At 45.0% G+C, this 21,984-nt stretch overlaps 1 protein-coding gene across 7 annotated transcripts in view; it reads left to right on the forward strand.

Moving 5' to 3' along the window:
• The window catches only part of Mras (muscle RAS oncogene homolog), a 59,257-nt gene that overhangs the window by 15,645 nt on the left and 21,628 nt on the right, over nt 1–21,984 (forward strand). For 5 of the 7 annotated variants that reach the window (XM_004834314.4, XM_087186219.1, XM_004834313.4 and 2 more), the window contains exon 2: nt 13,542–13,754. In XM_004834314.4, coding sequence (XP_004834371.1) covers nt 13,562–13,754 — 193 coding nt within the window. In that variant the 5' untranslated portion in view covers nt 13,542–13,561. Of the gene's footprint in view, nt 1–713; nt 2,061–13,541; nt 13,755–14,983; nt 15,024–21,984 lie in introns of those variants that run through there. The other 2 variants (XM_087186220.1, XM_004834315.3) reach the window with 2 other exon arrangements.

Here is a 21,984-nt window from a genome sequence, read left to right on the forward strand (position 1 = left end):
AGGCCTTCACAGAGGAAAATCCCACACCTCCCTGGCCTTCTCATTGCCATGCCTGACTCGTTTTCAGGAAGTTTCTCTTTTATTTGGATACAGTCCTCTCTCTGCATTCTGGTTACTCTTTAAAAATGGAGATTGGGTCTCCTTGCCCCACCACAGGGAAGAGCCTAGACCCTGTTTCTTTCGCAATTAAGCATAAAAATGTTTATATTCTTTATTGGTGGTTTTAATATTTGAAGATAAATGATGCAAACAAATCAAAGCCACGGTCCTTTCTGAACATACCTTTTTGCCCTCTGCCTCCCCAGGCTGTGACACCCTTGTGAGTCGCTGAGTTCCCTACTACTTGGAGAATGCTGCTCTGGAAATTCCCCCTCGGGCCACTGCTGCCCTCCTCAGGGTCAGCTCTACTTCCTCTGTCTCTTACTTCTTTGTGGCCAGAAGCAGGCCAGACCAAGGCAGTGAAGAAAGTTGGCCTTGGGGCAGCCATATCCCTGAGCAGTGTGAGCATGTGTACAAGCTCAGGAAGGCCAGGTGGCTTGTGGAATGTTTAAAATTTTAAATTGCTAGCCAGTATTTTAAAAATCTGGAATTCTCACATAAAACTCAGATTTCTGGCTACTATTTAAAAATGTAAACTGTTTGGTAACCGTATTGTAGACTCTGGTTGCAGTAGTCAACTGGTGCAGGGGTGGGGGGAGGGGGACAGAGACAAAGGTGACAAAGCCCAGCCCTCAGTCCCTGCCCCACTCTGACAGTGAAGCAACACCCAGCTCCAGGATTTGAGGGGAGCCCAGAGGGGCATGCTCCCCAAAAGAGGCAGAGTGGCCTTGTGGCCAGCTAGGAGCTCTGTGGCCAGATCTCAGATGGACATGTGTGGCCCTGGACAAACCACAGAGCTCTGACCTTCACGGTTCTTGAGGGCTAACAGTGCCTTCTTGGCGAGGTGCCCAGGAGCGGTCAAGGGGAATGATGGCTGCAACCTAGTACTCCATAGACAGAAGCAAGGGGCTGTATGAAGGAGGCTCAGGGAGGTGAAGAGGGCCGGTAGAAGAAAGCACTTCTGGGGCCCAGTCTAACCATCTGGGGAAAACTGAAGCACCTCCTTTTGGGGGTTGTTTTCACAGCACAGGCAGTTCACTGAAAGACACTGCCCGTGGGGGCCAGTACCCTGCCAGGGCCCTGAGCCTGGTGACCAAGGGCCATCCCTGGGAAGTAGCACTGTGATAGGGGAAAAGGTACCAGGCATTTGAGGCGGGCCTAGAGAGCCCTGTTAGTAACTAGAGCTTCAGGCTTCCATGGGCAGTTTTCCAGGAGGACTCTTGTGCTCAGCAAGAGTGGTTGAGGGGTGATAATGCTGGAGCAGGAAGGAGGACTGAGCTAGTGAAGGGAGCCAGGCAGAAGGTAGGCAGGGGCCACTGAAGTGGCCACATGTGGCAGAGTTGCTGGGTCTTGGTCTCAGATTTGAGATAAAGGGAGAGGAGGAGGAAGAGAATAGGGATCCAGGGCAGATGGTTCGGGTGAGGGGCCTGGGTTGGCCATGGGAAGAGATGTCGGCTGGTTTGTGCAGAGTAGAGCCTGGGCAGCCCAAGGAGGAGAGTGAGGTTAGAGGCCCACTGAGCAGAGGGCTCAGGTGAGCCAGGATGGGGAGGGAGCGGGACCCCAGGGCCTTGGTATGGGGAGTGCCAGGGTGTCCAGAAGCTGGCCCTTCCCCTGGGGTGACTACCAGCTGACCTTCCCAATCACATGCTGATTCCTGTGGGAGGCTGCAGAAATTCTCCTCAGCTACAGGTGAGACTGCCCCCACAGTAGGAAAATATTAATAGACCTCCAGGGACTGAAAACAAGGATTTAAAAATAAAGCCACTTCCTCCTCTCTTCTCTGAGCTGCTATAGGTGGAAGCTGTGAGCCTGTTTGCAGCCCTGCCCCCACAAAGCCCATGCACTACAGGGGAGCCCTGTTCCTCGCCTCTGTATTGGGGTCCTACCCACCTTCCCTTCCCTGTCCTTGGTGAGGTGTAGGGACACTGCAAGGGGACAGAGATGGTACCCCCAGAGGCCAGGTGAGGAGTGTGTTGGGAGGGTTGCGTGGGTCTTTAGCCACTCTGGGTTCTGAAAGCCCTTAGACCCACCAGGGTTGGTGGGCTGGCTGAGTGGCAACTGGAACAGAGGTTTAGTTTTGTAGCTTGTTGGGGCTGGGGACCAGACCTCAGCTTCTCCCTTTACTGAGCTGTTCTTTTGGGCAAATGCCTTAACATCTTGGACTCTCTCTCTCCTTGGTAAACACAGGATCCTGCCTGTGGCCCAGATAGCCATCACCTGTCCCTGCTCCTTGCTGACCCTCCAGCCCTTCCTGTCCTCTTCCCTGTCCTCTGAGCCTCTAGGGGACTTTGAGTTTGTGCTGTGTGACTCACCATCTTCCTGGGCCTCTGCCTTCCTTTCCTACTAGCTAATCTCCCCGGTCCATCACAGTGACTTGTAGGGGCCCTGTAGACTGGGAAGCCCTCTAGCAGGTCTTTACTGCAGCAGTCTGCTTTGTGCTCTATGTAGCCTGTGAATAGGGGAAGGTCTGAGGCTTGGCCACTGATTCTTTCATCATCCAAAGTTTCCTGAGCATCCACTGTGCAGCATGGACTGTGTTTAGTGTGGGGATGCAGAGATGAAGATGTTTTAGCATTCAGGGAACCATAGTAACCTCCTTCCTTACCCTGCCCCACACCTTGAGCCCCCCTCTCTCACTGCTGAGCTCTGTCCTGGGCTGAATCTTTACACACATCCACACTCAGTCACACCATGTCACTTGTATAACTCAGGGCCTCCTTGGTTTTCTATGGTTCATACCTTGTAATTTCTGTTCCTCATCTGGGACACACTTCATTTACTTGGATAATACCTACTTGGCCTCTAAGGCTCCAAGAGGCATTGCCTTTTGTTATAGTTTGTGTCTAGATATTCCCCTCCCCTCCAAAAGAAAACCTCATGCAGTCATAGGTGGGATTTTTTAGAGGCTGAATCTAGAGGGTGTGATGCTGGGATTAAGGGTGTGTGATTACTAAATCAGTCCACTGATTAGTTTGGCACCGCCCTAATCCTGGTAGCCTAGATAGAGTATAAAAGGAGCAGAAAGAAGCTGCTAAGGACCCTTGCTTGCTTACTTTGCTGCCTTCTGCCCACCATGTTTCTCCTCTGCAGTGCCTATCTGCCCAATGTCACCCTGCTTTGGAGCCACCCGATTATAAACTGAAACAAACTTCTACCAACTGTGAGCTAAATAAACCTTTCCCCTTTAACTTTGGGTGTCAGGTATTTTGTCTCAGCAACGAGAAAAGTAACTAAGACATCTCTCCTAGGAAGTCTTCCCTAGTGTCCTCAGGCTGGGTGACATGCCAACACTCTTGGACTCCCACATTACTTGGCCCTGGGCTATAACCTCTGTCATCCTGTCCAATCCCAAACTCACACTGTGAGCCCAAAGGGTTGGGGCTGGCCTCATTCATCGCAGTATCCCCAAGTCCCAGGACCCAGTGCACAGGAGATGCTATGGGGCACTGACTGGAGACCTCAGTGTTGTGGAGTGTGAGCAGGTGTGTGTCATTAGAGAAGGGTGGCTTTGCCTCTGGAGCTCTCTTCTCTGGGTTCCTGCCCTGTAACCTGTTGGCTTTCTTCTTTCTAAGGTTAAACCCTACAAACCATCAGGTATCCAGAGAGGGGTTTGGCTTTCTAATGAAGTGTACCTTTGGACATAAGGACCAGAGGGAGACACTTTGTTTAGTGCTGAGATCAATAGCAGCTTACTATCTTCTGCATGCTCTGTAGTGAGTAAGCACCTCCTGAATACTTGGGGATGTATAGAAAGGGAAAGGCTCCTGTCCCATCATTCAGTCAGTCAGCAAACACTTGGGAACTTGCTGTCCTGGGGGTTTCTGCGGGGGTCCAGGCAGGCCCATGGTGCCTCCTCCAAGGCAGCGTTGGGAGCTAAAGCCATCCAGGGAGGGATGTGAGGGGCTGCATTGTATTGAGCTGAATCCCTGGAACTGGCTAGTTACAAGGAGCTCAAGGAGCTCAAGGAGCTCAGGAAGGGCTTTGGGGCAGCAGCAGAAGGGATGTTCTGTCTCACTTGGGGAGGCTTTTGAAGGGGTGCACGCTGATGATGGTAACCACTGATGTTTGTTGAGCCACGCCACATGTAGCCCTGACAGCCTTTCATATCACCATGAGGTGGATGCTGCCATTATCCCCACTGATACAGAGGTAACAAGTTTGCTTGCTGTGGTGACAGGCTGATTCCATGGTACAAGCCCTTTGTTAAAGAGCTCCAGGTGAGGGGTGGCCCCAAGCCGGGCCAGGAGTGGGGCTGGGGCAGGAACCAGTACAAGGAAGAGGGTCCCACATGGAGGTGCTAGAAAATAAGGTATCAGCTTCCTGGTGGCCCTGGCTTCTTCTTTGATCCTTAAGGCTGGGGGCCCCTGCCAGGACCAGGTCTGTGTCCTATTCAGCAGACTGGCACAGTCAGTGTTTGAAGTGGCAGGGTGTCTGTTCACAGTGACCAGCATTTGCCCTGGTATCTCCTAGGCCCTGACCTGCCCCACTGCTCCTCCTGCAGGGACATTGATCTGGCCTTGGTGGCCTCCCTGTGTCACTGGTGACCTCTGCCCTGGCCTGACACTGCACACACATTTCCACCACCACACCAGCCACAGGAGGACGCTCCACATGATGGTCTCAGGTCCTGGCACTGCCACTTTCTAGCTGGGTACCCTTAGAAAAGCTATTTTACTTTTCTGTGTCCCAGTTTTTTTCAGTTATAAAATGGGAGTAATCAAAGCCCTTACCTGAAGAGGTTGTTGTGAGAATTAGATGAGTTAGTTAATGGTAAAACCTTCCAACAGCATCCGATGCGTTGCTTATGTTAAGTATTCCTGCCATTCTTTAGCATGCCCGGTATTGTAATGACCACAGCAGGTACAGTAGTTTTTGCATACTACTCTGGGACTCAGTACTCGGTGGTAAGTAGCTAGGTCTAGGCCCTGTCCATAAGGTACCCCACACGTGTGGGAAAGACACAAATGTTAATGGCTGTGATATAAGAGGCACATGGTCCTGGGGGCTGTAGGGCCAAAGTTGTAGGATCCCCTGGCTTTTTGCAAGCATTGGCCTCTGCCTGGGTTGCTGGACTATTGGGTGTTCATTTCTGCCCCGCTGCCAGCAGTCATGTGTGATCCTGGCAGAGGAGACTGGAAGACAAGCAGGCACTAGGGGGTTAGCAAAAGACCCAGGTAGTAGATAGCTAGGCAGCCCACTCCTGAAGCCCCTAGGCCAGTGGTGGTGAACATAAGGCATATGTACCTTAGTGAGCATACAGAGCCCTCTCTGTCGACACATGAGCCAAGTTGCCCCAGCAGCCAAGCATCAGATAACAGTTTTTTCTAAACTAAAACCTCAGTATTCAGGTTTAATTGCAGTACTGGCACCTTGTGATAAAAATGTGGGCTTTGGATTGCAGTTTGGGTACTCAGTATCTAAAAGGTTCGCCATCACTGCCCTAGGCCCTTGCCAAGGAAAAAGATGTCCACTAGGTGGTATGGAAGGGTGGGAACAAGGGTAGTAGATTTGATCTAGAATGGCAAACATGTTTTTTCTCTGTGCTAGTCACCTTGTTCTGGCTGCCAGCAGTGCTGTGTTGAAAGGATTCTAAGATTGAGCAAGGAAGAGGCTCATGATCAGTCAGTGACATCTGCCATGGCCTCTTGGGGAGGAGCAGCACCTTTGCTGTATACTTGCTATCCAGACTTGATGTTTAAGGTCCCTTGTAGCATGAGGTCATATACAAGGCTGGGTGCGCAGTCAGTTAAGTCTTAAGAATGGAGTGATCTGAACATACTGGGGGCTTCCTAGAGGAGCCGAGTGACCTAATAACAGTGTTGGGCTTGAGTTGGTAAAGATATGAAGCACAGGGCTGGGGCAAAGTCTTGGGGAGGGGAGAATGAACCCTTGAGGGATGCCAAGTGTCCTCATCCCCTAACAGGTCACACACCATTCACATACAGCCTGTAAGTCAGCCGCTCTGGGGAAGCTGCCCATTTCTGGGAATTGTGCAGAAGGGAAGAGCAGCTACTGGAATGCAAAGCTATTTCCTCCACATGGGTTGGGTCACTCCCCCCAAGTGTCCTCATCCCCCACAGCTGGGCACACCCAGGCATCATGGGGATGAGTTTAGCTTCCCAGGACTGATTCAGCTACATGTGAATTCAGCTCCGTTAAAAGAGAGATTTTCCTCCTCTTCCAGCCTTATTTACCTAGGAAATTTACAGCTCAACTAATGAATATCCTTAAAGTACAGAGGACTCTTGACTTACGAACTCGATCAGTTCCCGAGGCTGGCTGTAACTCAAGTTGGTTGCAAGTCAGTACAGCTGAGATCTGGATGTTTACTTGGGTACATGCGATAGATAACAAGTCGCAGATGAATCTTCCATTAACCTAATTAACCTTAGTTCATACATCGGGCCAGTCATAACTTGAGTGTCCACCATAATTAGTATTAAAATAGGTAAAAGAGGGGCCGGGGATTTAGCTCAGTGGTTTGCCGCCTGCTGCACAAGCTCAAGGACCCAAGTTCGATCCCCGGTACCAAAAAAAAATAGGTAAAAGATCAGTGAAGACCAAGCTGCCAGTAAAGTTTGTAGCATTTTTGGGTTGCCCACTGACCCAGCCTCTGAACAATCTGTAGTCCTGTAATTAGGACCACAAGGATGAAGAATGCCCTGTAGGGTTATAAATCAAGATGACAGTTAAAGAAAAGTCATATGACAATTGATTCACAAAAGAACTGAGATAGTGTGGAATTACAGTCGTAAGCATGATCTTTGGCATCTGACCAGCCCACAATGGAGGTCTGCTGAATGGTGGTGGTTGTTACTGCTGTACACCTCTGACTAAACATCATAGAATCTGGCCAGGACTGTGGACACTGCTTTGGAGGTGGGCCTGAGTGGAGCTGGTGGGGATCATGAAGACTGTGGACAACTAGACAACATCTGCAGTAGAAGCCATTTCTATCACATGTCTGTTGCTTACCTAGAACAAAATATAGTGGTTTGGGGTTATTATTTTGGGAAACAAGCTCTGTAGAAGCCCTAGAACCTGGAAACTTGGGAAGAAAGGGGAAGATTTGGTGAGGGAGAATTAACGTCTAGATACTGCTACTTGGGGAGCTCCTGGGGTCCACTACTGTCCTAAGCATTTGTACTACTTAGGGTCCTCCCATAGCCCTCTATGCTGTGGGTGTCCTTAGCTAGGGCTAAGGATGGGGCAGGGAAGTGGATTTAATCACTAGAGCCTGGAAAGGAGTGCAGGAGCCCAACTACTAGGCTTATCAGTGCAAGTAATCCTAGCAAGGGGCCCTCAGTTATTTTCACTGGGTCCTTACACATTCTCATGGCCTTGTCCTCCTGCTTTATACATGGAGAAACTGAGGCTCTCAGGGGCTAAGAAGCTTGCCCCAGATCACACAGGGTTCCATATAGGGGCTTGAGTGAACAAGACCACCTAGCTTTGGAGTTGAGGTTGTTTTTAACCTCCCAGGCTGCCCACTGAGGACCACTGGGACTTTGCCAGAGACTGTTTGGAGGAGATCTAAGACCCACCCACCCCACTTTGAAACTTGTTGAGTGAAAAGGATATAATGAGGTCACCATTCCATCCAACCATCCACTTCCTATGGGTTGTGAGCCAGCCTCTTTCCAAAGGATGGGCACCATTCCCCTGCTTCTGGGTACAGAGGAGGTTTGGGTGAGTGGAAGGTTGCACTGGGGCAGGATCAGTTAGTCAATTAATGCATAGACACTGTACCTCCTGCATGTTGGGCCCCTTGTGGCCCTGTGAGAGGAAAGGGAATGAGAAGACAGGACTCTAGGCCTCAAGGAGCTTATGATCTGTGTGGGGAGGCAAATCTGGTATTCAGAAAACAACTTCAAACCATGTGAGATGGTGCTGACAATGGGTGAGGAAAGGGAGCAAAAGGCAGACAACCAACAAAAGCTTACTTCTCAGTTTAAAAGATGCCTGAGGTTTTTATACACATATTATTAAAATTGTTGAGGCAATATTGCCTTTTAGGGGGAAATTTCCAGTATGAGCAATGGTTAGGTTGCTGGTGCAGCCTGTGGACTCGGTGGGGCCCTAGGAGCAGTAGTTGCCATGGGGACCAGCTCATCTGCCTCCACTGCCAAGTGGCTGCTGTTCCAAAGTTGGTTTCTACATGGAGGGGTCTGCCTGGAACCTCAAAGCTATTTCCCATGGAAACAATGCTCCAAATGATGGGTGTCCTTCCCAGACAGGCCTATGTCATCTGACTGTAATGGAGCTGAGAACAGTGGGGCTTCTAATGAGGGAGGAGGAGGAAGCTGGGAATCATGGAGCCTCAGAGCAGAACCATGAGAGAGAGAGAAACACACGCACACACACACACTGGCGGAGAGGGAAAGAGAGAGGAGGTGTCTCTTCTGGTAGCAAAGTAAACAAGGCAAGAGAGGACACACTGAGTATCTTCTCTGAGCTGGGCATATTTCATATTTCACACGTCATGCTTAGGGTGATTCTACAAAGTATCACTCTTTGACCTCACTTTACAAATGCCCTGAGAAGTAACCTGGCCAAGGTCATTCAGCTGGTCAGTGCAGAAAATTAGTGGAGAAACTGAAAAGAACTTAAGTCTACCTCATATCACTCTCCAACCTCAAAGGAGCCCATTCTTTCTTTCTTTTTTTTTTTGGTACTGGGGATTGAACTCAACTCCTTGTGCTTAGAAGGCAGGCATGGTGACACTGAGCTAAATCCCCAGCCCAAGTGGCCCCTTCTTGATCCCTAAAACTGAAGAGTCAGCATTCTAGAATGATCTGTAAGGTGCCTTCTAGTTGAGAAGGCTGGAAAGAAGATGGATGTTGTGAATGTAAGCAATTTGCTCCTTAAGAACCAACCATTTATCATGCGGTGACTTTCACTATAACCTGTGTTTGGCTTTCAAAAAACTTTCTCTGCACCATGGGAGACCAGTGAATTTTGGAGGAGTGTTGTCTTACCTACCCTCCCCATTTACAAATACCTCATTTAGCCAGAAAGCTTTTTCTGAGTGGAAAACATGCCCATCCAGAGAGATATAGCCTACAGCCCTTCTGAAAATTGGGAGGCTCCCTGGATTCATTCTCCTACCCTGGAAAACCTCTCTTTCTTCCTGGGCTCACACTTGTTCCGGAAGGGTCCTGTCTGTGGGATTGGTCTAACCTCTTGCAGACAGTGCTAACCCCTGGCTCAGAGTTGTCCCTTCCCTCTGTGTGGCAAGGGCCAACTCTGGTTGGTAGGTTGTTCAGAAACGCCAATGTTAGGTCTCTTCCTCCTTCAGTGAGTGTCTGCCCTGTGCCAGTGCTGTACTAGGCTCTGAAGGATGGGGAGGAGAAAGATATAGTCTCTACCCTCTTTGCACAGTAATTGTGTTGAAGATCTTAAACCCGATGATGGCCCCCTGCACCGGCCTCAAAGCACAGAGTGGAGGCAGGGCCTCCCTTGGGAGGCACCTCCTGGGCCTGAGCCAGGTAGAGGTGTGTGCCCTCCCCAGGTCCTGGCTGTGTGCAGAGGGTGTGTTGTGATCATGGGACACACTGGGAGAACACAGCTGGCTGGGGATGGAGGGTAGAGTATGAAAGGCTGTAGCACAGCTGTGGCTAGAGAGGTCATGAAGGCAGCCAGTAACAGCCTTTGAATGCCCAGTGAAGGAGTCTGGACTTGACTCTTCAGCAGTGGGCAGCACTTAAAAGGTTTTCAGGACAAGGACCCAACCTGAGATGGAGTCTGTCCCTGTTCCACCGAGTCCCAGTTAGAAGGAAGCTCCAAGTGGGGAGGGAACCCCAAGGCTATGACTTCTGGTCGTCTGCAAGGCTTACACACAGGAGTGCAGGGCCCTGTAAAAAGCTGACCATTTCCTGCCAGCAGCTTTGGCAGGCAGAGGGCATTTTTTTCAAGTCCCCAGGTGATTCTGCTGTGGGTGGTCATAGCTGTGACTCAGAGGTTAAGTTTATGTCCTTTATTATATTTACTAGTGTGCTATCTTGTTTTCTTTCAAGAAGAAAATCAACAGGGAGGACTTTACTTCTTGATATCTTCCCACCCACTTTGTAGTTTTTATTCATGTGGCCACCAGCAGTTTTCAAAGAAAACTTTAAAAGCCACCTCTTTCACCAGCAAACACATTTTAACCCTGGCCCAGCATCATTGTCCACGTTAGGTGAGAACAGCAAGGGTTAATGAGGGGCATTGAAGAGCTGACCCGGCCCTCCATTTCTGTCACCTTCTGATTCCCCTCCAGGCCCTCTGGACCACCATTGTGAATTCCGCCAGGGGAAAGCTCAGTGAATTAAAGCCATAGCTCATTTTCATCTTTGTAGGGAGATGTGGGAACCAGATTCTGGGGCTACAGACAGCACCTGATCCTGTCCTGCTCTAAAGGAGCTTAAATGAGAGAACTCAAACATTTTCAGGAATATTGAAATATTGTCAAACCTTCCAGTATATGCATGTATCTTAGCTGTCCCTCGGTATCTAAGGGGGATTCTGGGACTTCCTATGGATACCAAAACCTGCAGGTGCTCACGTCCCTTATATAAAATAAAACAATATTTGCATGTAATACATTCTCCCATATTTTTAAATCATCTCTACAATATGTATATATATTTGCCCGTATTTTAAAATCAACTTTACATTAAGTACCTGATAGAATAAATGCTGTATAGTCATACAATATTGTTTAGAGAATAATGATAAGAAAACTCTATACAAACACAATTTAAAAACATATTTTCAATCCACAGTCGGTTGCATCTGTGGATGTAGAACTTACACATAAGGAGTGTGACTGTACATGTCTATTTTAGAAAGTTGACACATTGAGAAAACTAAAGTGCCCTGAAAACTGACTCAGAGACAACTACCTCCCAAACCCCTTCAGGCCTGGATATACCCCTAGATATGGGAACATTCCCAAAGTGGGATCATATGTATTTGCTGTTTTATAGCCATGTTTTTTCATTCATAATATAAAATTTTTCTACACTAGTGAGTTATCATTCTTTTTAATTGGCTGCATAGTGTTTAAGTTATACAGATAAACTCTTTAACTGTACTCTCCCACCATTTATTTCCACCCCCCACTTTTTCATTTTGTGCACTTCCCCTATTATTACCTTAGAATGGATTCTCACATTTGTAGAGCTGTGAGAAAGGCTATGTCCATTTTCAATTGTTATATAATTATGCAAATGCATTCTCTGCCCAGCCTGAAAGAGTCATGTTCTCACTGCAGTGCATTACAAGTGCAGACTTCCCCAATGTGGGGAAGTCCTAAATGTCAATATCAGACCTCAGTGACTGAAGGATTCTGCAGCCACTCAGCATGGGCACGTAACCCATGTTGGTGCCTAACCCTCTTTCTGTCAAAACCTAGAATGGAAGGCTCGTGTAGAGCTAAAACTAACTATAAAAATCACCCATGCCAGCTCTTGAATCAGGTAGGAAAGGAAACTATGGCTTGGAGAGGTTAGTGGCCTTTCCAAGTAGGGGTGGCATACAGGACCCCCAGTCCTTTGTCCTCTGCCTCGCTCCCCTCTGTGAGAACATGTGTTCCCCTGCCACACATGCCATGCCTCTCCCCTTTCCAGCATGCAAGGGACTTTTCATTTCTTCTTCAGAGAGGTAAGATCACATATTTGTTCCTTCTGTCCAGGGTCAATTTTCCTACTTCCCAAGATGCCCTAACATCAGGAGGTTTTACATCTCCCCAGTGGGGTTCACAGTGAACAGCTTAGATCCCTGGAACAGCTCCTAATAGTTCTTTAGGTGACCCCCCTCTCCCGCCCCTTCCCAATGTGTAATATCTGGTGCTGTCAGCCTCCTCCTCTTGGAGGCTGTTGGCTTCCATCGTTGTGACAGATGCTGGTTTCCCTCCTGCTTTTCTAACTGTTCTTCCCATGACCCCTGCCTGCCTTTCTTCCTAGTCACTTTGTGACATTATTTCCAGTGGTAACGCTTCACTTCTCTGCTGTTGCCTTATCACAGTCAGTCCTTATCTGTTAAGGCACAATTGTTCATTAGAACCCTAGTCCCACATTTCCAGCTGCCTCTTAATTCCTTAGCTCTAAGTTTCTCAGCTGTGGCAATTCTTTATGGGGGTGGGGGCCTATGCACTATGTGCACTGCAGGTTGTTTAGCAGCATCCCTCATTAGATACCAGTGACATCCACTCCATTTTGACAATCAAAAATATCCCAGACTTTGCAGATATCCTTGGGGGGCAAAATCACCTTGGTAGACCACTGCCTTAACCAGGCTCAACATCATAAAAATGAAGCTTCCACCTGCTCCTCCCCTTCTCCCCAAGTTGAAACAGGGTTGATCAGATACCCTTAGATTCCAGCATGACTTTGTGCATGATAAAGGGCAGGTAGACGTGGAAAAGGAGCTAGGATCACAGAATTTGGAGAGTTGGAGGAGCCTTTGAGTCCCCAAGCTCAGATGTACTAAACTCTCGTGGCCCCATTTACCTCTACGATTAGACTTCATATCCTTTTCAGCAGAGCATTCCAATTGATAAGAGATGGGGGATGTGGGAGAGAGAGGAGAGGAAAGGGATGAAAAAAGAATTAAGGGGCCAGGGATTTAGCTCAGTGGCTCTGCCGCCTACCTGGCAAGCGCAAGGTCCCCAGTTCGATCCCTGGTACCAAAAAAAAAAAAGAGAAAAGAATTAAGATGTGTTATACATATACCAACCCCCCATGATGAATGAATCATTATGTATTGCAAACATGTATTAGTAAAAAAAAATTTTTTAAAACATTAAAACCCAAAAGCAAAATAAAGGATGGGTAATAGGAAACAGGGAGATGGATCATTTGCAAATGGGAATGGGAAAGGGATCTAGGGAGTGGGGGAGAGGGAGGGAGAATAGGGGAATGGGAGATAAAAAGAATGAGATATGGTACTTTTATGTCCCAACTCCTCATGATGAATGTAATCATTGTGAAATGCCAGCATGTAGTGTACTATTAAAATTTTTTTATAAAGGAGGAAAAAAGAAAGAAATGATGTGGAAGGTGAACTGTTGTGCCACCCCTGCTCTGACCAAAGTCCTTAGGATTTCCTGTGTAGTTCTAGGGCAGAGTTTAGTCTGCCCGCGTAGTTCCAGGTGGAGAACTCTTCGCTGACATGGCTTTTGGCTGTTCTTGTTGGAGACCTGTGGTACCATGTTCCCAGAACCAGGCCTGGCACACAGTTGATGTTCAGTAAATGAGGGTAGAGTAAGTCATTTGAATAGTGATTATCTCTGGGTAGGTAATACCTTTTTTTTTGTTTCTTTATGTTGCAACTTTTCTGCCTTTGAGAGTATTTGTTACTTTATAAGAAGGGAGGAAACACATGAACGTTTTCCCCTAATTCAGAAAGGGAAAAGGCCCTGGAACAACCCTGGCCTCATTCCACATGTCTTGCCTCCCCAGGTCTGACCTACCAGAGAACCATGGCAACCAGCGCTGTTCCCAGTGATAACCTCCCCACCTACAAGCTGGTGGTGGTGGGCGACGGGGGTGTGGGGAAGAGTGCTCTCACCATCCAGTTTTTCCAGAAGATCTTTGTGCCTGACTACGACCCCACCATTGAGGACTCCTACCTGAAGCATACAGAGATTGACAATCAGTGGGCCATCTTAGATGGTGAGACCTGGGGCAGCCCTGTGTGGGGTGGGGCATTGAGGAGGGAAGGCCAGGGAGATGTGGCAAGTTTTAAAAGGGCAGCATGAATTCAGAACAGGGAAAGCCTTCACAGAGGGCTTAAAAAGCTTTGTGAAAACCAAAATGTACATTCAACAAAGAGACAAGGCTAGAATCATGCCAACTCAGTGATGTCATGTTTGTTATTGCTTGCTTGATCAGTCTCTGATTAACAGTTACAGATATCTCTAGCTAATAAGAAAGGGGAGAACAAATTATTTTTAATGAACATAGTTTATTTGGAAATTGTCTTTTTGAGGGGTGGATCTTGCCTCTGACATTATGTTTCTAGTTTGGTTTAAATTTATATTTCTCAAAGTATTATAACCAGGGAACTTACTAGAAATGCAAATTTTCAGGCCCCTCCTAATTCAGAAATTCTAATGATAGGGCCCAACAGTCTGTTCAGCATACTCAAGCAATGTGATGTGAGGAACCACTGCTCTAGAGTTTTACTGATTATTATTTTGTATTCCCCAAGTCTCTCTTAAACAAAGACCCATTAATCATAGAACGTCGGTCTGGGAAGGGAGCTTTGAACACTGCTGAGATACAAATTTTCTATCAGATATGTGCTTTGCAAATATTTTTTTCCAGTCTGTGGCTTGTTTTTCTTTGAAAGGCCAGACCTTTTAATTTTGATGAAGTCCAGTTCATCAGTTTGTTCTTTTATGGATTGTATTTTTGGTGCTGTGTCTAAGAAATCTTTGCCTAACCCAAAGTTACAACAGGTTTTTTTTTTCCTATTTTCTCCTAAAAGTTTAGTGGTTTTACATTTAGGTTTATGATCTGTCCTGAGTTGATTTTTTAAAAATAGACATGAGAAGGGAACAAAGTTTATTTTTGTGTGAATGGACATGGTGTGATTGCAGAACTATTTGTCAAAAAGACTTTTTTCTGCCGAGATGCTATTGTGCTTCTCGTGAAGATCCACTGTCCATATAATCTGTTTCTTTAATCAATTTGTCCTAACACCAGTACCACACTGTCTTGATAGCTGTGACCTTTAAGTCTTGAAATCAGATGATGTTAAATCTCCAGCTTTGTTCTTTTTCAAAGTCATTTAAACTAGTCCAGGCCTTGAGTATTTCCATATGAATCTTAGAACCAGCTAAAATTTTGGATTAACAGTGTTCAGCCTTTTGTTTTTTATTTTATTTTTTATTTTTGAGGGGGTACCGGCGATTGAACTCAGGACCTTGCACTTTTGAGGTAGGTGCTGGAACCACTGAGCTAAATCCCTGACCGTTGTTCAGCCTTTTAACCCATGAATGCAATACTATATCTCTTCCTATTTAAAATTTCTCTTATCAGTTTTTTTGTAGCTTTGAGTGTGTAGATCTTTTATATATTTTATTAGATTTATACCTGTATCTGTATTGATGCTACTGTAAATTATTTGTATAGTTTTAATTTTAGTTTTTCCTTGTTTGCTGCTAATATATTTAAGTAATCAATTTCATAATCTTATAACTGTAGGTTGCTGTATTGGCTTCTTTTTCTGCCTAGTTGGTTGTGTCTGTGATAAATTCAGTTTTACCACTTCTTTTCTAATCTGTTTGGCTTTTATTTATTTTTATTTATTTATTTTGCTTTATTTCATTGACTAAGGCCTCCAGTACACTGTTGAACAGAAGCCCTGAGAATAGACATCCTTGTCTTGTTCTTAAGGGGGAAGCTTTTAATCTTTCAGCGTTGGGCATGATGTTAGCTATGGATTTGTTATAGAGGTCCTCTGTCAGGTTGACTAAGTTGCTTTCTAGTTGCTTTAAGTATTTTGAAAATTTCCAACAATCTCTCTGTTCTTGATCTCTTAAGTCCATTGTGCCAGAGAGCTTACTGTGCATAATTTGAAGTCTTTTAAAACTTACTGAGTCTTCTTTTACCCAAAATATGGTCAGTCTTGGTAAATGCTCTGTGTGTGTGTGAAAAGAACTTGTATTCTGCTATTGTTGGTGCAGTGTTCTTTGAATGTCAGTTAGAGCAAATTGGCTGATTATGTTTTCTAAATCTTCTACATCTGTATTGGTTTTCTGAATATTTGTACTGTCAACTATTGAGAGAAAGACAGAGTTTTTTGTTTTGCTTAAATTATTTTATTGGTACATTTTAGGTATATAGTACATTTACATTTATCATTGGGTGCTTGTACCTGTACATGATGCATCTTGGTTCTTATTTTTTCCCCATTACCTGTGCGCCCTTTACCCCTCCACCCTTCCCTATTTACATAGACTTTGTTTCCATTTTTTTTTTCTTTTCTCATAATTTTTCCTTTCCATTCTTTCCTTTCCCCATCTCCTCCCACCACCCCTACCCTTTGGGACCTTTTCCTATTTCAAAGTATCAATTATTAGTTGTTAACCCTTTTAATCCTTATTTACACTCTCAGTTTCTCACACTAGCGAAACTATTTGGTATTTATACATGTGTGTCCTATTTATTTCACTTAAGAGTATGGCCTCAATATGCATCCATTTAGCTATAAATGACTCTAGTTTCTTGTTCTTTATGGCTGAGTAGTACTCCATTTTATAAAAAAACCACACCTTCTTTATCCAGTTTCTAGTTGATGGGCGCTTGGGCTGTTTCCAAGCTTTAGCTATTACAATCTGTGCCGCTATAAACATGGGTGCACATATATCTCTGTGGTATGATTCTTTTAATTCTTTTGGGAAGATACCCAGCAGGGGAATAACTGGGTCGAATGGGACCTCCAGCCCTAGTTCTTTGAGGTATCGCCATACTGATTTCCATAGTGGTTGCACCAGTCTGCACTCCCACCAACAATGGAGAAGGGTTCCTTTCTCTCCACACCCCCACCAGCATTTATTATTGGTTGATTTCTTGATAGCAGCCATTCTTTCTGGGGTGAGGTGGAATCTCAGTGTTGTTTTTGTCTGCATCTCTCAAATGACCAGTGATGTTGAACATTTTTTCATATGTTTATTTGCTGCTTTTACTTCTTTGTCTGAGAAATGTCTGTTCATTTCAGATGCCCATTTTTGAATTGGGTCTTTGAATTTGGGGGGGGTCTGATTTTTTTCAGTTCTTTATATATTCTAGATAGTAGCCCTTTGTCTGAGTTACGGCTGCTAAAAAATTTTTCCCACATTTTAGGTTGTCTGTTAGCTCTGTTGGTGGTTTCTTTTGCAGTGCAGAAGCTTTTTAATACGATGAGATCCCAGTTGTTGATTCTTTATGCTAGTTCCCGTGCTATTGAGGTTTTGTTCATGAAATCTTTTCCTATGCCAATTCTTCAAGAGTTCTACCTAACTTATCTTCCAGGAAGTTTAGTGTTTCTGTTTTAATATTTAGATCTTTAATTCACTTTGATCTTAGTTTAGTGCATGGTGATAGATATGGGTCTAGTTTTAATCTCTGGCAGGTTGAAATCCAGTTTTTCCAACACCATTTATTAAATAGGCTATCTTTCCTCCAATGAGGGTGGTTGGCTCCTTTGTCAAAGATGAGGTGGCTGAGTATGTCTGAGTATTTTCTGCATCTTCTAATCTATTCCACTGATCCTCGGGTCTGTTTCTTTGCCAGTACCATGCTGTTTTTATCACAGTAGCTTTGTAGTATAGTTTCAAGTTGGGTATTGTGATACCCCCAGCCATGTCTGTGTTGTCTGGAATTGCTTTTGCTATTCTAGGTCTCTTCTGGTTCCAAATGAATTTTTGGATTGTTTTCTCTAGCTCTGTGAAGTATATTGTTGGAATTTCAATCCACATTGCATTACATCTATATAGCAGTTTTGGAAGTATGGCCATTTTCACTATATTGATTCTTCCTACCCAGGAACAAGGCATGTCTTTCCATTTTCTTATATCCTCCTTGATCTCCTTTTTCAGAGTGCTGTAGTTTTCAGTGTAGAGGTCCTTTGCTTCCTTTGTTAGACTGAGTCCTAGATATTTCATTTTTTTGGATGCTATTGTAAAAGGAATTGTTTCCCTAATTTTGAGAGAGAGTTTTTTAATTTCAGAGAATAAATGTGGATTTACCTGGGTTTTTTTCCATTCAGTTTTGTCAGTTTTTCCCTCATGTGTTTATTAAATGGATAAATGTTTAGGACTGATATAGCTTCTGGATGAATTGTCCTTTTAATTATTATAAAATGACTTTCATTATCCTTGAGTTTCCCTTCCCTACACTGCAGCCTGGAAATTGTCAAGGCCAGAAGATACTCATAGATGCCCTAGTTGATTTTGTATCCTATCTCAGGGATCACTGTTCTTTATTGTCTGATATCTGGTGTCTTGAAAATGATTGTTTCATCTGTTTTTTTGATTTTTCCAGGTGAGAAGGTTAGTCTAGTTCCTATTACTCCATCTGGACCATAAACAGACCCAAATCACACTGTAAAGAAATACAACTTTGTGAACATACTAAAAAAACACTGGATTATTCACTTTAAAAGAATGAATATTATAGTATTTAAATCATATTTCAATTAAGAAAGCACTACCCTTCGGGGGGTTGTCTGCAGCCTGGGACTTTCACCAGGTACCCACATGTTCCCACTGTGGGGACTCGGCACGTGGTGTTCTCTCTGCATAGAACATTCTTCCTGCAGAATTACTTACTTCATTTAAGTCTCAGCTCAGATGTTACTTTATCTGTAAGGCTGTCCCTGACCAAACCATCTACAGTAGTGTCCAACTACCCTTGTCATTTCTATGCCTGCTCAACTCTGTTTTTCTTTATTCAATTTCTGTATTTCTTTAACTGCTGAACATATTCTATTTTGAGTTTCCATCCCTCCTCATTAAAATATAAATTTATGAGAGCATGGGCTTAATTTTATTTACCACAGTTCCTCAGCATCTAAAATACTGCTTGGCTCATAAGAGATCCTCAGTAAACATTTGTGGGATGAATAAATGAGTGAATGAATTCTGAACAATATGTGTACAGTCACAGGTTTGGTGTGCTAGCTATATTATTTTCTTTTTTCTAACTCACATTAAAATAAACATGTAAATATATAGCATATAAAATTATTAAAATTAAAAACATACACTTACATACTTTCTAAAATAATTGCATGCATCACCCATTAGAATTTATACCACACCTCAGGATACACTGAGTTAAATAAATGTAAACAAGTCTCTACTATAGGATTTATAAGAACCTTTAATATATAGCCATATTGAAGCATTATCCTCAGGGTTCCCAAAGGGGCATTTTTTGTGGTACTGGGGATCAGTGGTACCACTGACCTACATTCCTAGCTACCTTTTTAGACAGGATCTTGCTAAGTTGTTCAGCTGGGATTTGAACTTGTGGTCTTCCTGCCTCACCCTCCCAAAGTTCTGGGATTACAGGCATGAGCCACCACACCTAGCTCCAAAGGGACTATTTTTTGCATGCCATTCTGGGCTGTGCCCACAGAAAATGTTCTCGAAAATATTGCTTAATGCATGGAAGAGAGTAACACCATGCCTGGTACTAATTGTAACTCAATATTATTTCTCTTTGTAGCCATAAAAGTTCTTTAACTTTTTTCTAAATAACTTTGGACAGTAGTTTCTGGGAAAAAATGTTTTTTCCCAAGGGTGATTTTAGATTTTGTGATAACATTTATAGCAGTACCAGCAGAGAGGGGAGAAACATGGCCACTGCATTATTGCAGAAGTGCAGATTCTCAGAGCCTTCAATCCTACTGCGCAAGTCAGCCCTGATTTATAGCACTGCCCACCCAGGCCTCCCTCAGGAGTGCACAGTAAGTGCTGAGACCAGCTCACTTCTCTACTCAGTAAGGTCTTCTGTTAAGAAAAGGAAGACTGGGGAGGGGGGCAAAAAGAAAAGAAAAGAAAGACTTAAAACTTTTCAGCTAAATATTAATTAGTATGGCTTTTCAAAGCGCGCTCCACATTTGGGGAACTTTGTTCCAGGGCCTGTTGTATTGGGGCTTGAGTGTAACCCTGGACCTTTCTGAGTCCAGCCTTTTCTAGGGTAGATTGCAGCCCTGGGGTGGACTTTCCATGGGCATCCAGAACTCTAACGTCCTACCTCCCTGGAGGCCGCCTACCTGGGCAGGCCTGAAGGTACCTTCAGCTGCCCCACACCCCACTGAGCTACAAGTGCTGTGGACTCTGGGTTCTCTTTTTCCAAACCCAGAAAGAGCAGAAACATGGCAGCATGATGTTGGTGGTCACAGTGATGAGGAGGAGGATAATTATCATGACAGTGATGATATTATTGGGTAGTTGCTGTGTGGAAGGCCTGTGTGCTGCACACTTTTTATCCTTATAATCACTGATGTGGTGCTTTCTACCTCTGTGTTGTGGATAAAGAAAATAAAGCTGAGGGCCCCTGGGAATGGGAGTTGCAATCCCTGGGAGAAGAGTGTGTGGCTGGATTATCAGGACCAACACATGCACTCCCATCCCTTCTGACTGTGCTCAGGTGCTTGAGCCAGGTGCTGTGCTCCACTTGCCTTGGTGACACATGTGTGGACTTTACTCAGGAAGCCCTCTCTTTCTTCAGAGAGTCCTCAAGGGTACCTGGTTTCTTACAAATCTGTTTCTTGTTTTCTTTCAAGGGGCCACAGGAACCTAGGAGACAGGAGGCAGCAGCCATGCACTCTTGTGTCTGGGGGACCCTAAAGCTTTGAAGCAAGCCTGTTCTGAGTCCTTTTCCACAAGAGTTGGGGACCTTCTTCTCATTTTCCATGGTCAAGTGCCCAACTCTGGGGACATCTCTTCCTTACTACCTGGTCCCTCCTCTGCTATGAGCTTGCTTTAGCTCCACTTTTCTATTCACTCACCTTTTTTTCTGGCCTCTGAGTGGCTTCTAGCTCATGGCTCTTTTTACCCAGCTCTCTCACTTATGAATTGGGAATCCCTGAACTGTTGCTCTTGGAGTTTTATATTTGGGCCTTTTTTATTGTGGTAAAATATATATAATATAAAATTTACCATTGTAAGCATTTCAGTTGCACAGTTCTGTGGCACTCAATATACTGGATTCACATTGTTTAGCAACCATCCCCACCACCTGTTTCCAAAACTTTTTCATCTTCCCCAACTGAAACTGTACTACTCATTACACACTAACGCCCCATTCACCACTCAGTCCCTGACGTCTACCAGTCTGCTTTCTGTCTGTATGAATTTGAATACCTAGATACCTCATCTAAGTGCTATGATACATAGGATCATACAATATCTGCTCTTTTGTGACTGCCTAATTTTGCATGGAATAATATCTTCAAAATTTATCCATGTTGTAGCATATGCTGAATTTCCTTTCTAAAGCTGAGTAGTATACTCCATCTATAGTATATAAATAACATATATATTCCCATGTAATATAATGCATATGGCATAATAATAAAGTTGACTGTATGCTCCAGTGCCTATATATAGTACATTTTGAGTATCTATCTGTTGATGGACATTTGGATGGGTATCCCCTTTTTGGCCACTGTGAATAGTGCTGCTGTGAACATGGGTATGCAGATGTCTCTTTGAGTCCTGCTTTTACCCCTTTGGTCTTAGAGTTCTTGTGTACCTGTTTTTTTTCTGGTGGATCAGGGAAGGTAGCTCCATGATGTCACTTTATGCTTGAGGAGCCCAAAGTGCTGATGGAGAAGTGTCTTGCCTAGAGCCACACTTAGCTTGTGGAAGATCCAGCCCTGCCCTGCTGCTGACCCTGCCAAGCACATCCTCCATCTTGTCATGCTGCATCCTACTTTGGCCCAAGTGTTGGACCTCTAGAGTAGGATGTTGGCCAGATCCTTTACCCACTTAGAACTGAAGCAGATGTTTCTGGGTCTTTCCCCCACTTGGCTTCCAACCAGCCTCTGGAACCCGCATCTGTCTTCCATCCCCAGAGAACAGCAGGAGACTCTGAGTCTCCAGGAAGCCTTTCTCACCTAGGGCCTCATGGGGCCAGCTCCACAGCCTCTCTATCCCATCTCTGTCCCATCTCTGTCCCCTCTCTCTGACCCATCTCCCGAGCAAGGGCTCTGTCTTCACAAAGAACGAAAGCCTGGCTCTTCTGCAGCCTCAGAAGCTGGGACATTTCCACCCTGGCTTCTGCCCAAACCTTAGACACAAGTGCTCTTGTCTTCTCCAAGGGGCCTGGACCTGACTTTTCCCCCGAACACTTGAATACACATTCTTTCTGGCGACAGGAGAGGACTTTGGAAGAGCAGGGAAAG

The sequence above is a fragment of the Heterocephalus glaber genome, unplaced genomic scaffold, assembly GCF_053883595.1.
Source record: "Heterocephalus glaber isolate CG9 unplaced genomic scaffold, H.glaber_assembly_v1.0 deba00001504, whole genome shotgun sequence".
NCBI classification, from domain to species: domain Eukaryota; kingdom Metazoa; phylum Chordata; class Mammalia; order Rodentia; family Bathyergidae; genus Heterocephalus; species Heterocephalus glaber.